Here is a 14,747-nt window from a genome sequence, read left to right on the forward strand (position 1 = left end):
CCCACGAGGCTGTCCACGACCTCTCCGGGCTCACGCTCCGCTGGGGGCGAGTCGTCTGCAATGCATGGGAATAATTATTAAATATAGATATAAACGACTCTTTTAAATTATTTAAAAAAAAATAAAAAAATACTTAAACATATACTTAAACAATTATTTAAACTTAATATTTACTAAAAAAAAGTGAATAATGTGATATATCTCTCTCTATTAAGGGTGGGAATCTTTAGTCACCTCATGATTCGATCCGGATTCTGGAAGTCACGATCCGTCTCTAAAAACGATTCTTGATCTACTTTTTTTCTTATTAATTAGTTTACAGACTTAAAAACCTTAAGATCCTTACATTTACATATCCTTACATAAGTAATTATAAGTAGGCCTACTTTTTAAAATAACTACAAGTTGAAAAAAAATTTATCAAAACAATTGTATGTTAAGAATTTGAAACTAATATAACTTCAAAACATCCAAGCAAGTAGCAAATAACAAAGAGGAGCAACGAAACATGACAAGCAATAAACAAAGAATGCTTTCAGGATTTTAGATTATCTGAATGTTTTCTTTCTCGCGTTTATTGTCGTTTGATTGTTCATAGACAGCGATCTAAGTTGCATTCACGCACGGATCTCTTCTGAAATATAATAAGTAATGCGGTTTGTCCTGACTATTTAATATCTTAAGACAAAATTGGCGGTGTTTAGGCTAACGTTACATTAATTTTGCGTCATAAAAGAGTCGCGCACAGCTGCATACGCGAGCACTCTTCACAAACATTTGAAATTGAAAGCAGCCTTCTGTAAGTGAGTTTCATATCTTAAATATATAAGTCCACTGCATTCCAAATGACATAAATGATGCCATCGTAGAGCATTTGTAAGGAAAATACCGATGGGCGAAACCGCGCACAGCAACATCAAACAAAGCCTCCTGTGCAGTGAAGCCAGCGAATGTCGTTGCAATTCGTTTTAACCTTTACGAACTTTATGAAAGATTATTCTACGGAAGGTTTGAGTGGTGTATGTATGTAAGGAATTGGAAGCAAGCAAGAATATGGGTGTATATATATATATATATATATATATATATATATATATATATATATTATATACACACTCATATATACGCGTCATATATACACTACCACTCAAAAGTTTTGGGAACGGTAAGATTTTTAATGTTTTTAAAAGAAGTTTCGTCTGCTCACCAAGGCTACATTTATTTAATTAAAAATACAGTAAAAACAGTAATATTGTGAAAAATTATTACAATTTTCTATTTGAATATATTTTACAAAGTAATTTATTCTCGTGAATTTTCAGCATCATTCTCCAGTCTTCAGTGTCACATGATCCTTCAGAAATCATTCTAATATGATGATTTGTTCCTCAAGAAATATTTGTTATTTTCAATGTTGAAAACAGTTGTGTACTTTTTTTTCAGGATTCCTTGATGAATAGAAAGTTCAAAAGAACAGCATTTATCTGAAATACAAAGCTTCTGTAGCATTATACACTACCGTTCAAAAGTTTGGGGTCAGTCAAGAATTTTTATTTTTTTGAAAAGAAATTAAAAGAAATGAATACTTTTATTCAGCAAGGATGCATTAAATCAATCAAAAGTGACAGTAAAGATATTTATAATGTTATAAAAGATTAGATTTCAAATAAACACTGTTCTTTTGAACTTTCTATTCATCAAATAATCCAGATAAAAAAAAAATATATTGTACACACGGTGAGCAGAAGAAACTTCTTTTAAAAACATTAAAAATCTTACCGATCCCAAACTTTTGAGCGGTAGTATATATGTGTGTGTGTGTGTATTATATATATATATATTTACCAATGTTTACCTATTAATAAGTAACCAACCCCCCCCCCCCCCCCACAAATAATCATAAATTGAAAATATAAAAATATACTTATTATATAAATTTTATATTATATATATATATATATATATATATATATATATATATATATATATATATATATATATATAGAGAATATATATAGAATATATATATATAGCATTATGTATGTTAGCATTTTATCCATTATAAAGCCATTATCTAAATAACTAATTTGCCTTCATCCACTAAAAAAATCCATATTGGACTATCACTAGTGTTAAAGGATTAGTTCACTTCAGAATTAATTTCCTGATAATTTACTCTCCCTCATGTTATCCAAGATGTTCATGTCTTTCTTTCTTCAGTCGAAAAGAAATTAAGGTTTTTGGGGAAAATATTCCAGGATTTTTCTCCATATAGTGGACTTCACTGGGTTCAACGGGTTGAAGGTCCAAATTGCAGTTTCAGTGCAGCTTCAAAGGGCTCTACACATCACGTGTGACATTTCCAACATGATTACGTAATGCGTGGCGCATCGCAGAACAGTGCAAGACGAGCATTTGTGGTTAAAAAGTACATAAACTGTTTTTTTTTTTTTTTAGAAAATGACTGATTGTTTTGCAAGATAAGACTCTTATTCCTTGAGTAGAGCCCTTTGAAGCTGCAACTTGGACCTTCAACAACAACTGTTGAAGTCCACTATATGGAAAAAAATCCTGTAATATTTTCCTCAAAAACCTTAATTTCTTCTCGACTGAAGAAAGAAAGACATGAACGTCATGGATGACATGCGGGTGAGTAAATTATCAGGAAATTTTCATTCTGAAGTGAACTATTCCTTTTTACAGTTCATTTAGAGCAGTTACCATTTAAAGACACTGATATTTAGATCATCACAAGCACAGAAAACACTTACTAGAGTCTGGCATGATCCTCAGATCTCCATCTTTATAGTCATCGAGCAGCTGATACATGTAGAGCACCGGGTCTTTCTCGTACGTGATGTAAAACCACGTGTTCATGATGGGCGCCCGGGCCAGAACCATTCCCCTCCACTCATTCTTAGTGCCGTCCTCCGTCTCGAACATGTGCTCCACAGCTTTGCCGATCATAGTGTCGGCCAGGTGGGCATCGCTGATGCGTGTCGAGGCTGAAAGATGTGCGAGAAAACAAGATGATATGCAGGATCGGAAACATCACTGAGGGCAGTAAATCTGGGAATAATTCACTCAAAAGGCAAGGCACACGTTTATAACTGTGCATGAAAGTAAGTCATGTTATCCGATGTCAGAGATACTTGACATATTGAGTTTTAGAGAATCCAACCTATATTGTGTATTGATATACTAACTGAATTAAACACCAGAACATACTCAAATAAGAGTTTGTTTGATGGTGAACCAGCATTAAATATTAGGTGAAGGATATTTTTTATTTGCTTGGGTTTGAGAAGAGTATTTATTATGATCAATAAGAGTGTACTATTTGAAAAATATTAATACAATTAAGCAAGGCCAGTTTATTTATGTAGCACATTTCAAACACATTTCAGCCTCATGGGTAGCGCGCCGACATATAGCACTGTTGCACTTTGAGTGACCCGAGTTCAAGTCCCGGCTCGTGGACCTTTCCTGATCTCGTCCTCCTCTCTCCCACTTTGTTTCCTGTCTGCCTACTGTCCTATCATAAAAAAAGACTGCTATAAATATATAATAGGTTTGTTTTGCATGTCTCTGTGTGAATGAGCGGTGCGTTTCGTGTACTACATACTCAAGTACGCACAACACTCATATTGTTTTCAGTGTTTGCTGTCTCACTCTCTGATTACATGAACACAAACATATCCAAGGCTGCTTTGAGAGAATATTTATTGAGCATTTCATCTTTATATTTGAGAAAAAACAGTCAAATACACAAACTCAAACCTCTTCAAACCCTTCAAAATAAAAGTTAGACTTTTAACGTGAAGAAATTGACAAATATATTATAATTGTACAATAGAATGTACTTCTCAAAATAATAATACAATTTATTTAAACATTAAGAAATATAATTTCTGTCCATGTTTTGATTTAGTAAATCTGCTGTGCAGCACTTTGCCAAAATAAATAAAAGCATAAAAGTTGTTCAATTTTAATTTGATTACATTTTAAAGCATTAAATAAATTGTTCAAGTTATGCATTCAGTTCATTACCACCAGTTTTGATAGTATATTTGTATTAAATCATAAAAACCAGAATTAAAAGTCAAACCAGAATTTCAATAAATTATCAATGATAAATATGTTGTTAACCTAATCCATAATTAGTTATTGCTTTCAAGTTTGTTATAATAAAGCATTTGTTCAAAAAAACAAAAACAACAACTTTCATTTATTTATTGGTAATTTTAACTGATGATAATAATAATAATTGATCGTTTAATAGCGTATACCGTGGAACCACAATATTTTCTGAGACGGTTATCATACCATGAAAATCTCATACAGTTTCAATCCTAGATGAGACACGTTATGTACACAATTTCCCATGAAAACCATCCTGTCAGGTCTAAAACACTTAATAGGCTCACAGTGAATCAGGATAAGACAAAACACATTTTGAAGGAGGATTGATGATGTATTTACTTGGCCTAAAACACAAAAAATATGTTTCACCTAATATTTAACTCTGAAAATCATAATTATTAAATTTGTAAATTTTATATTTATTATGATCAATATGACTGCAACATTTTAAAAATGTGAATTTAATAATTAAATACATATTCACACATTCAACCCTAAATTTTCCTTTGTCATTTGTTGTTTTATTATCATTAATGACAGACTGCAGCAGGTTTATTAGGCTGCCGTCACTTTAAGAGCTAATGCACAGATCCAATATACTGATACACAAGCGTTTACTTAAAGGGTTAGTTCACCCAAAAATGAAAATTCTGTCATTTATTACTCACCCTCATGCCGTTCCACACCTGTAACACCTTCGTTAATCTTCGGAACACAAATTAAGATATTTTTGTTGAAATCCGATGGCTCTGTGAGGCCTCCATAGGGAGCAATGTCACTTCCTTTGTCAAGATCCATAAAGGTATTAAAAACATATTCAAATCAGTTCATGTGAGTACAGTGGTTCAATATTAATATTATAAAGCGATGAGAATACTTTTGGTGCGGCAAAAAACTAATTAAAGACTTATTTAGTGATGGCCGATTTCAAAACACTGCTTCAGGAAGATTCGGAGCTTAAATGAATCAGTGTATCGAATCATGAATCGGATCGTGGTTCAAACCGCCAAACTGCTGAAATCACGTGACTTTGGCTCTCCGAACTGCAGATTCGACACACAGATTCACAATGCTCCGAATCTTCCTGAAGGAGTGTTTTGAAACCGGCCATCACTAAATAAGTCTTTAATTAGTTTTTTGCCGCACCAAAAATATTCTCGTCGCTTTATAATATTAATATTGAACCACTGTACTCACATGAACTGATTTAAATATGTTCTTAGTACCTTTATGGATCTTGAAAGAGGAAGTGACATTGCTCCCTATGGAAGCCTCACGGAGCCATCGGATTTCAACTAAAATATCTTAATTTGTATTCCGAAGATTAACGAAGGTCTTACGGGTGTGGAACGACATGAGGGTGAGTAATAAATGACAGAATTTTCATTTTTGGGTGAACTAACACTTTAAAGGTGCTCTAAGCGATCCTGGGTGGAGTAACTTCCTGTTGACGTTCGAAGTGTTGTCAAACAAAACAGAGGCTATAGCTAGACCCTCCCTCCTCCTGCTCCTCCTCCCCCTCCCCCTCCCCTCCGTGCTTCCTGAAACATTTATTTTATTTAAAATCATTCTTGTCGGTTATTGGCTGGAGCATGTTTATTATGTTTCAGACCTGCACCAGGTAGTTTTTGTTGCCATTTTTTGAGCTTGTGGCGACTACAGAGACTGCATTCTTTTACAGTGTGTTCAGGGGACAGGCAGCTAGCAGATGTTTGCTGTATGTGACAAAAAATTTTTGGCCTAAAAACGCGTGACATCGCTTAGAGCACCTTTAAGACATAACCCACTGTGACCGTTTACGTAAATACTCGCCAAAAAGGCATTTTGACATTTTTGTTTAGGCACGTATCCGAAGCCCATTTGCTTATCCGCGTTCGAAAACCAATTACGATTAATTGCACAGTCCTAATATGATACAATAATTAAATAAAATGTCTTTTCTGCTCAACTGCATTACATACCTAGTCTGTCTGGCAGAACCTCGAGTCCTTGCACCCTCTCGTCTTTATGCAGCTCCAGGCCGTAGACGCAGTCAAAGCCGTCATATTTAATCAGGTAGAGCGAGGGGTTGACGGGCACCTGGTCTAACACTGTGCCTTTCCACTGCGATGCCGCGCCGCTGCCCTCCTTCCAGATGTGCTGGATACGACAGCCCACGATGTTCCGCCTGGGCTGAGCCACTGCTTTGGTGGGCCCTACGCTGGTTTTGTGTTTCCTGTGAGATGATGCCATAATCATCAGATATCAGCATTAACATCTGTTTAATGAAACATTTGAATTCAGATGTTGAATTCTGAATCAGTTTAAAGGTGAAGTGAGTCATTTCAACAAACAAACAGACAACAACAAAAAAAACACCTCATCCATATGGCATTGGTTGGGATAGTCAAACAGATCCCATCTCAAACAAGGAGAAAAGTATTTTAACATTTAAAATAAATCTAACTAAATGCACACTTCAGCTTTAATCTCCAATAAATTTTATGCTTCACTTATATTTAACTCTGATAATCATGATCATTACATTCATAAATGTTATATTTATTAAGATCACTATGTGCTAAACATTAAAAAAATATATTAAAATACATTATAACATAATAATTAAATTCAAATTCACATATTCAGCCATAAAATATAAAAAACATAATGCTTCACCTAATACTCAACTCTGATAATGATGATTATTAAATTGATAATAATTATTATTATGATCAATGAGCTAAATAAAACTGAATAAATAATTACAATTCATATTCACACATTTAGCCCTAAATACACTTTATTTACCTCTGATAATAACAAATATTAAATTCACAAATGTTATATTTATAATGATCAATAGGAGTTTAAGATTTTTTAAATAATCATATAATTCATTCACATATTCAGCCTTAAAATAATATTTAAGTCTGCTAATAATTTAATTATTAAAATAAATGTGTGTAGTATTTTAAAAATATGAATATAAAAACATATCATTAATAGCCAAACATTAAGCCGTAAAACAAAAAGTTAATCTTTCACCCAATATTTAACTCTGATTACAACCATTAAATTCATAAATTTTATATTTATTATGATCAATATGAGCGTAGAATTGTATAAAATATTGATATTGTAATATAATATACGCCCTAAAACACAAACAAATAACACTTACTTATGAGAATTCTTTTTCTTCATCATATTTGCAGAGACACCAGCATGCCCTTCAATCACAGAGAGAGCAAATACAATTCATATTACGAACAGATTTCAGACGATGATCTTCAAGAGGGTCATCCAAAATCAGACATGTAATCAAAGATGCTCTAACCTGCATCAGCTCTGGATCTCTGGGCCGCGTTCTTCCCGAATGGGGTCTTCATTCATCTGTGTGTGGGGGAGCAGCCCGGCTGCCACACTAGGGTGAAAATATCCTTTTACTCTTTCGGGTGAGTGAAAGAGTATCAGGGGAAGGGAATGGGGGGGTAAACCTAAAGGGGGCAGTCAAAAAACCCCAAAAAACGCTGGCATATAATATGGTTTCCGATGCCCGTCTGAGTTTCAGGAATGTTTGGCGCTCAATATTGAGTGGGCGGGACGGGTCGTGCCAGCCCACTCAGGGCCCGCGCAGATGGGTACTGATCCAGACCTCCTTTGGAAGGGCTTCAGCAACCTAAAAAATAAATAAATAGAAGAACATCAGCTTTAGAAAACACTCAGGGAATGTAAACAGTCACATTGTAATTTCCAAGTAGCCGATAAATCGAAGTAAAGAACCTCCACGTTAATGAGAAAACGAGTCAAATTGCATGTGATTTTTCAAAGCACTCTGTCGAGAACAGACTTCATGAAGAATGTTGGTAATCAAACAGTTTCTTGTATTGTATTTTTGGTCCATATAATGGGAACCAAACAGTTTGGTTACCAACATTCTTCACAATATCTTCTTTTGTGTTCCACAGAAGAAAGTCCGTCATACAAGTTTGGAATGACATGAAAGTGTTTTTTTTGATGGACTTTGATGGCTTTAACATCCTTTTAAGTGAAATATATTTCAGACTAACACTCGGACGATCACTAAATACTTAACATTAGGCATGTGACGGTATCATTTTCAAGTTGCGATTAATTGATGAAGCTTTTATCACGGTATACGGTATTATCACGATATTAAAATAAGTTGCAAAACCATTTTTGTCATAGTTTAACAGGTTTATGAACTCTTTTTCTAATAAAACAAAAACAACTCTGACTGAAATTTTCAAACAGATTAAGAATTAGGCTATAAAGAACAACAGATAACACGTTACTGTATTTAATGCATTAACTAAGATTGAGCAATAGCTACATTTGATACAGAAAGTGTTATTTTTTGTTAATGTTAGTTTAGAAACACAACTGATCATTGTTAGTTTTATCTCAGGTACATTAAATAAGTTATTTTGATTTTAGTAATGTTATTAAATAGTAACTAAGAAATTAACATTAATTAATAATAATTAATACTTTATAAGTATTTTTATTGTCAGTTTAGTGATAATGAATTAACATGTTAACTAATGAAGCTGTATGTTTTTAAAGTTTTACTGAACAATAACAAATAATCAGAACATTTCTAATCATTAGGGCATGTTGTAGTCCAGATTAAAATATAAAAATGTTTAGGTTTGAAAATAAATATCCTTTTAAGTCTTTAAGTATTCAGTATTTGGTGCTGTGATGAACAACACTGAGATTACAAAAAAATGAATGGCTGTTTGAAGCATTTTAAAAACTTCACTAGCGCAGTTACTTTGTTTGCACGGTTTCCGTGGTAACCGCTGCACGCTGCTGTTCCAGCAGCGCCCTCTGCTGTCAGAGAGTGAACGCGCACTTTCATTCAGCTCGTCTCCTTCACTGGTTCCACCATGTGCTTCTCGTGCACGTCGGGATTGTTTAAATCTGAGCGCGTGTTCTTTTGACGCAGAATACAGCGGTGTTGTGCATTTTATACGATTGATGGGTAAAGTATTCTTAATTGCCTTATAAAAAATTAATAATTGGTAATAAATTATTATTTACGGTATTCTGAAGTGCCGACAATTACAATATCATGCATATTCATTATCGCGATTTATCGCATTACTGAATATCGGCACAAGTCTAGTTAACATTAAAAAGGACCTAAAATCCCCCTTTTCACAAGATGTAATATAAGTCTCTGGTGTCCCCAGAATGTGTCTGAAGTTTCAGCTCAAAATCCCCCACAGATCATTTATTATAGCTTGCCAAATTTGCCCCCATTTGGGTGTGGGCAAAAACACGCCGTTTGTGTGTGTGCCCCTTTAAATGCAAATGAGCTGTTGCTCCCGGCCCCTTTCCAGAAGAGGGCGGAGCTTTAACAGCTCAACAGCAACAAAGCTGGAGAATCTCACACAGCCAAAATGAGGATTGTCAGTAACGGTGTTCAGCCTTACATTGTTCAAACCGGAGTCGACACTGATGGAGAGACTCAGGAAGAAGTTACAACTTTTAGAATGAAACTGGACATTTCTGAATGGTTAGTGGATACATTTATAAACTGGGATAAACTGGTCAATTCTGAGATTTAAAGTTCTCGTTTTGGAATCGAATCGTGACTTCCCAGAATCGGAATCAGATTGTGAAGTTCCTAAAGATTTCCACCACTAAACTCAAATATGTCAACAAAATGAAAAGAATTTTGAACCTGGGTTTTTCCAATGTTCAGGTTTTTGTTCTGGATATGTATGCAAATAAGTGCATATTTTAAATGGATTCTAGTATTTTAAAAAATAAATAAAACAATCAACTAACTGGTTAAGTGAGGAGATATCAAATATTTACATGTTTTACCCTATTCACCTGGGGTGTCTCGCCTTAAATTTCGGACCCATGTAAACGTTTATGCTTTGGAACTCAGCATTCATTAAAAAATGAATCCATTTAGCTGCTTCTGACATCCTGACATTCAAAACACCAAAAAAAGAAGAGCAGATCAGCCATGACATGAGACTTGCATTATTCAGGAAGCCAAGCAGACGCTGTTATACAACACAACAGGAGTACGCTACAAGCGCCGGGAGCTCGAGGCTTCCTTACACGACATCAGCCGTCCAGACGAAGGAAAGCTCAGTCGTTCTACCAGACTGTCCAACTAAATCAAAACCAGAACATGTTTAATACAACAGTCCATTGAACATGAACATGACCTAGTGCAATCCAACTGCAATAAATCAACGATGCTTTAATGCATGAAAATACATAGCTATTTTCCAACACAGCTGGACTCAAATAATAATACTGCTTCCATTTTCAATTTTACAGTCTGTATCTCCAATGAAAATAACGAGCAAGATAGGAAGCTTTACCTCAAGGTCAGTCCTCCTTTTCTCAGCATTCTTCCACGTTACTTTTAGATAAAGGTGGTGAGATGATGCCAAAGTTTGTCACTTGAACTGTTTTTCCTCAATGTATTTACAATATCCTTCCTCTCATACAAACTCTTTTAGAGTTCGAAAATGTGTTTTTTTTATTTTATAAAAAAGATCATTTCACTTTCAAATGTATCCACACAAGTATTTACTGAAATCCTCATTTTCCAATACAGTATTTTTGCTGTATTACATTGATTTACTGCAATGCAACATTTTTAATTTAAATCAGCATCAATTAAAGGTAGGGTAGGCAATTTCAGAGAGGCTAACAATAGCAAGTGAGCTTTAAAGGCATGAGATCCCCTCCTACCTTCAGATAGGGCTGCACGATTAAAAAATTAACATTGAAATCGTGCTTAAACGATTTGGCTTAGTGCGATTATGAAATCGCAAAGGCTGCAATTATTTATGCGCAGCTTGTCAGTGCAGTGCGGCTGTGTAGTAGTAAATGCTGCTTCATCTGAGTCACTTACAATATGCATTTGAAAAAGCAACACGTGTCAAACATCTTTCCAGACATGAGAAGCATTTATTAACCCTTTAGTCCAACAAAAAGACAACATTTAATAACGTTTTTACTCCAAACTCACTTCATAACGACAGTTGAGCATCCTTCTGTGAGATGATGTTGCTTCCTACACAGAATAAGGCAGTCGTGTGTTTATTAGTCATGTTTAATCAATCAAAGCATTTCAATCTTCTGTTTATTCAGTGGTAGAATGATGCCCATAGGGAGTTCCTGGAATGACGCATTATCTTCTTTTGTGGCAGAGAATATTTGGAGTTTTCGCGCAAGAGCGCCCTCTGGCATTCAGATGGAGAAGCATTTACTATTGATCAGAAAGCCGTACTGCACTGACAAGCTGTGCATAAAATAATTGAAGCCTTTGCCAAATCCTGTGTGGTTTAATTTCGATTAATCGTACAGCCCTACCTTCAGAGTCTCTAAAACACATGAACGCACACAGCAGCAGAGTCTGCAAAGTGTCACGAAAGATGGCGTTAAATTACCTCATGTCTCAAAGCACATAACATTACAATAATAATGAATGTAAACAACTTACAGAGCTTTTGTACCACCTGACTGCTGCAGATTAATTTTGGCATTGACAAAGAAATGCATAAATCTGAGTCTGATGACGTGAACAGCTCCGGGTAAAACATCACGGGCTGCCATCTCGTAATTATGGTGCTGCTGTTTGTTTGTGGTGCTTGTTGACTACAACTCTGCATAACCTTAAGGCCGTGTGTCCACCAGAGCGTTTTTTCCCCACAGCTAGCATATTTTTCCAATTATTTTCAATGGGAGCACCACGTTTTTAAAACACCAGGAGCGTAATGAGCCACTGACCGTCTACTTCATGCTGAAGTGCTCTTTGTTACCGTATGCTAAGAGTTGAAGAATGTTCAAAACGTAGCGCTTATCACAGTCCAATCACAATGGAAGAGGGGCAGGACAAATACAACACCGACCAACTGCCACATTCTGGGAAGCGTTTCCCAAAAGCATCAATGGTGCTACGATGCTTTTGGGAAACACTGCCTTGCTTGTACAATGTCAACAGATGACAACAAGCATAAAATAAGAGAACAAAATCATTCAAAATGAGCCAGAGCAAATACTTTACATTGTATTGACATTTTTATATACAAACTATCTGTGAAATGAGATACTAGTAACACTTCCAAAGATATTCCGTATTATAGCAAGCGAAACGTCTTAACTGAAGAAAAAGATGTTGCGCTGCCGAAGCGCTCTCAAGCGCCCACAGCTAAGCATTTTCAGCAGAGCACCTAGTGTTTTTAGCTGGATAAAAAAAAAACCTTTGGTGGACACATGGCCTAAGAAACGCACTGATGACGTGTGATGTCTGCGCGGAGGTATGCAAATACAGATGTTGACAGACAGGTAGAACATCCTATCGTTGCATTTTGACTGAATGCAATGATTAGACGAACAATTTTTGGTCCTGAGACTTCAACAGAAGATACATGCACATTTTTTTTAAAATATTTACACCACTTCTATTATTGACTGCGATCAGGATGTGAATAGTTTCAACCAATATAACAAAAAGTGCTTTTAAAAAATTGCCTACCCTACCTTTAAAGCAAACAACAAATACCATCATGATGCATAATTTATAGATATATTAGTTATGATAATGTAGGTGGAAAATTGTTTATGATAATGAATTTCCAGCATGTCAAAATCTTGGCTATATCTGAACTCAATCGTGTTGTGCACATGGATGATGGAGCAATTCTGCATATGCATTTTCCAGTGTACAAGAATCTAATATATTGTAGAGGCAAAAGTACTGAGCTGTATCAAATGTTGGCCAGTGGCTGCTATAATGGCAAAATCAGATGATGCTGAATGCAATTGAAGAGAGGGAATTTACAGCTCAATGATGCAGAAAAATGATGTTATTGAACAGTATTCATAACATGGGATTGACCGAGTGAAACCAGGGAAAGGATACAAAAAAGAATAGGATAGTTTACAAAAACATGGTACAATGTCTAGCTGGACAAGAACATTGGTTATTTATTTACAAAAGGCAAAACATTTTAATGTATTTATGTATGTGTGTGTACATACAAATCAAGAATTGATACGTTTTGCATTTTGTAAATGTGCAATGTTCTTGTCCAGCTGGATATTGCCCATACTTTTACAAACATACATGCACTAACAAAAAATATATATATACATTTGCATGATTAAGTTTAGCTCTTTTTGAGGTGGTTGGTCCACAATAATATTGCAAATCTGAACCCAAATAAAGGCTTAAATCAAACAGACCAGGTCTCCAGCACTTAAACCCACCGCAGTGCCTGTTTCTCTGCTGTAATCTCTCCTTTACAAGCCTAATTGATCAATTAATCCTCCAGAGGTGCCCTACAAAACTCTTCAGCAGACTGTCATGAAATACAAATGAACCGCCGCCCCCTTCCAAACAAACCCCCAGAATGATTCATGCCATTGTTCCTCATGGAAATTCAGCAGACTTTCTCAATGCAACCTGATCATTGAGCATCAGATGAGACTAATGAATTCAAGACCTTACATTTCAAATTGGCCAGAACCTTCAACAATGCAGTGAGATCAGTTGGCCAGATTGGGTTTCAGTGCTGCCATTAACAAGCAAGATGACAAGCAGCACTGCAAGTTGCCTAGTTATAGTGAAAATGGCAATATATACACACATGAATTATACCGCATCTGGGCTTGCAAGTGTATGAAAGCATCCTTTTTGAAGAAAAAAAAAACCCATTACAGACAGATAATAGCTAACTGGCAGTCTGAAGACACCATCACATTACAAAAACACCGCATTCATCTATTAAACAGCCAACAAAAGTCAGAAATGAGCCATAAATGCGCGTTTTATGCATAAAAATCGCAATTTGTCATTACAAATATTCAAATCTTTCTAGCTAACTGACTCAAACGCGCTAACTATCCTCGTTAAACACTATAAATTCATCACAAATACAGCCATGTATCTTATTCTAAATGCTACGACAGCATCCAAGAGGGATATAAAGCCAGAAAAGAGTCGGAAATGATAAAAACGGTGTATTTTGTGTGACTAAACGCAGTGCAATAGCTCATAGCTCGACGCAGCTCAACGGCTCCAGCCGCCATTTTGGCTCAAGCTCTTATTTACAATCCCGCAGCAGAAACAAAGGAAGCACAAGAAACACATTTTCAGCAGAACCGTCTGGATCAAGCGTCCCCACAGCTCGCCCCAAACCCCCTTTACTGCCTCCACTGCAGATTTGAGCTCAATCTTGTCGCATTTCGCCCTTTATTCAAGTGCAATGCATAAATGTGGCATTTATGGCATGGATGCTCGCTTACCCCGGGTTTATTTTAGAAATTCACGCATATTGCGCCATAAAAAATATTTCCACTCCAGGTCTGCCTCACTGTGTGTTCAATGAGCAGCGTTTGATGAGCGCAGGCGGCCCCGAATGCGGCCGAGCTCTTTCCCTCCCCTCCCCCGCTGCCACATAGTGCTCCGCCGCCTGACACCGCTGGCGCTGCGCGGGAAACCTTCCTGCCAAATAGTGCGCCGCCGACCGTTTCCCATCGTTTTTCTTCGGCCGCTTTCGGTTCAACTCGGCGAGGATGTGTGCGCACGCGCAAGCACTGCGACATGACTGTCCCCC

At 36.1% G+C, this 14,747-nt stretch overlaps 1 protein-coding gene across 1 annotated transcript in view; it reads right to left on the minus strand.

Moving 5' to 3' along the window:
* The window catches only part of LOC137029381 (spindlin-Z), a 15,448-nt gene extending 874 nt beyond the window's left edge, over positions 1-14,574 (minus strand). The window contains exons 1-6 of the mRNA XM_067398975.1: positions 14,437-14,574; positions 7,463-7,804; positions 7,307-7,355; positions 6,105-6,358; positions 2,772-3,005; positions 1-55 (exon numbers count right to left, since the gene is read on the minus strand). The exon at positions 1-55 is cut by the window's left edge and continues 874 nt beyond it. Of these exons, the coding sequence (XP_067255076.1) occupies positions 1-55; positions 2,772-3,005; positions 6,105-6,358; positions 7,307-7,355; positions 7,463-7,514 (644 nt within the window). The 5' untranslated portion in view covers positions 7,515-7,804; positions 14,437-14,574. The remainder of the gene's footprint in view (positions 56-2,771; positions 3,006-6,104; positions 6,359-7,306; positions 7,356-7,462; positions 7,805-14,436) is intronic.
* Positions 14,575-14,747: the final 173 nt, after the last annotated feature.

The sequence above is a fragment of the Chanodichthys erythropterus genome, chromosome 10, assembly GCF_024489055.1.
Source record: "Chanodichthys erythropterus isolate Z2021 chromosome 10, ASM2448905v1, whole genome shotgun sequence".
Classification (NCBI taxonomy): domain Eukaryota; kingdom Metazoa; phylum Chordata; class Actinopteri; order Cypriniformes; family Xenocyprididae; genus Chanodichthys; species Chanodichthys erythropterus.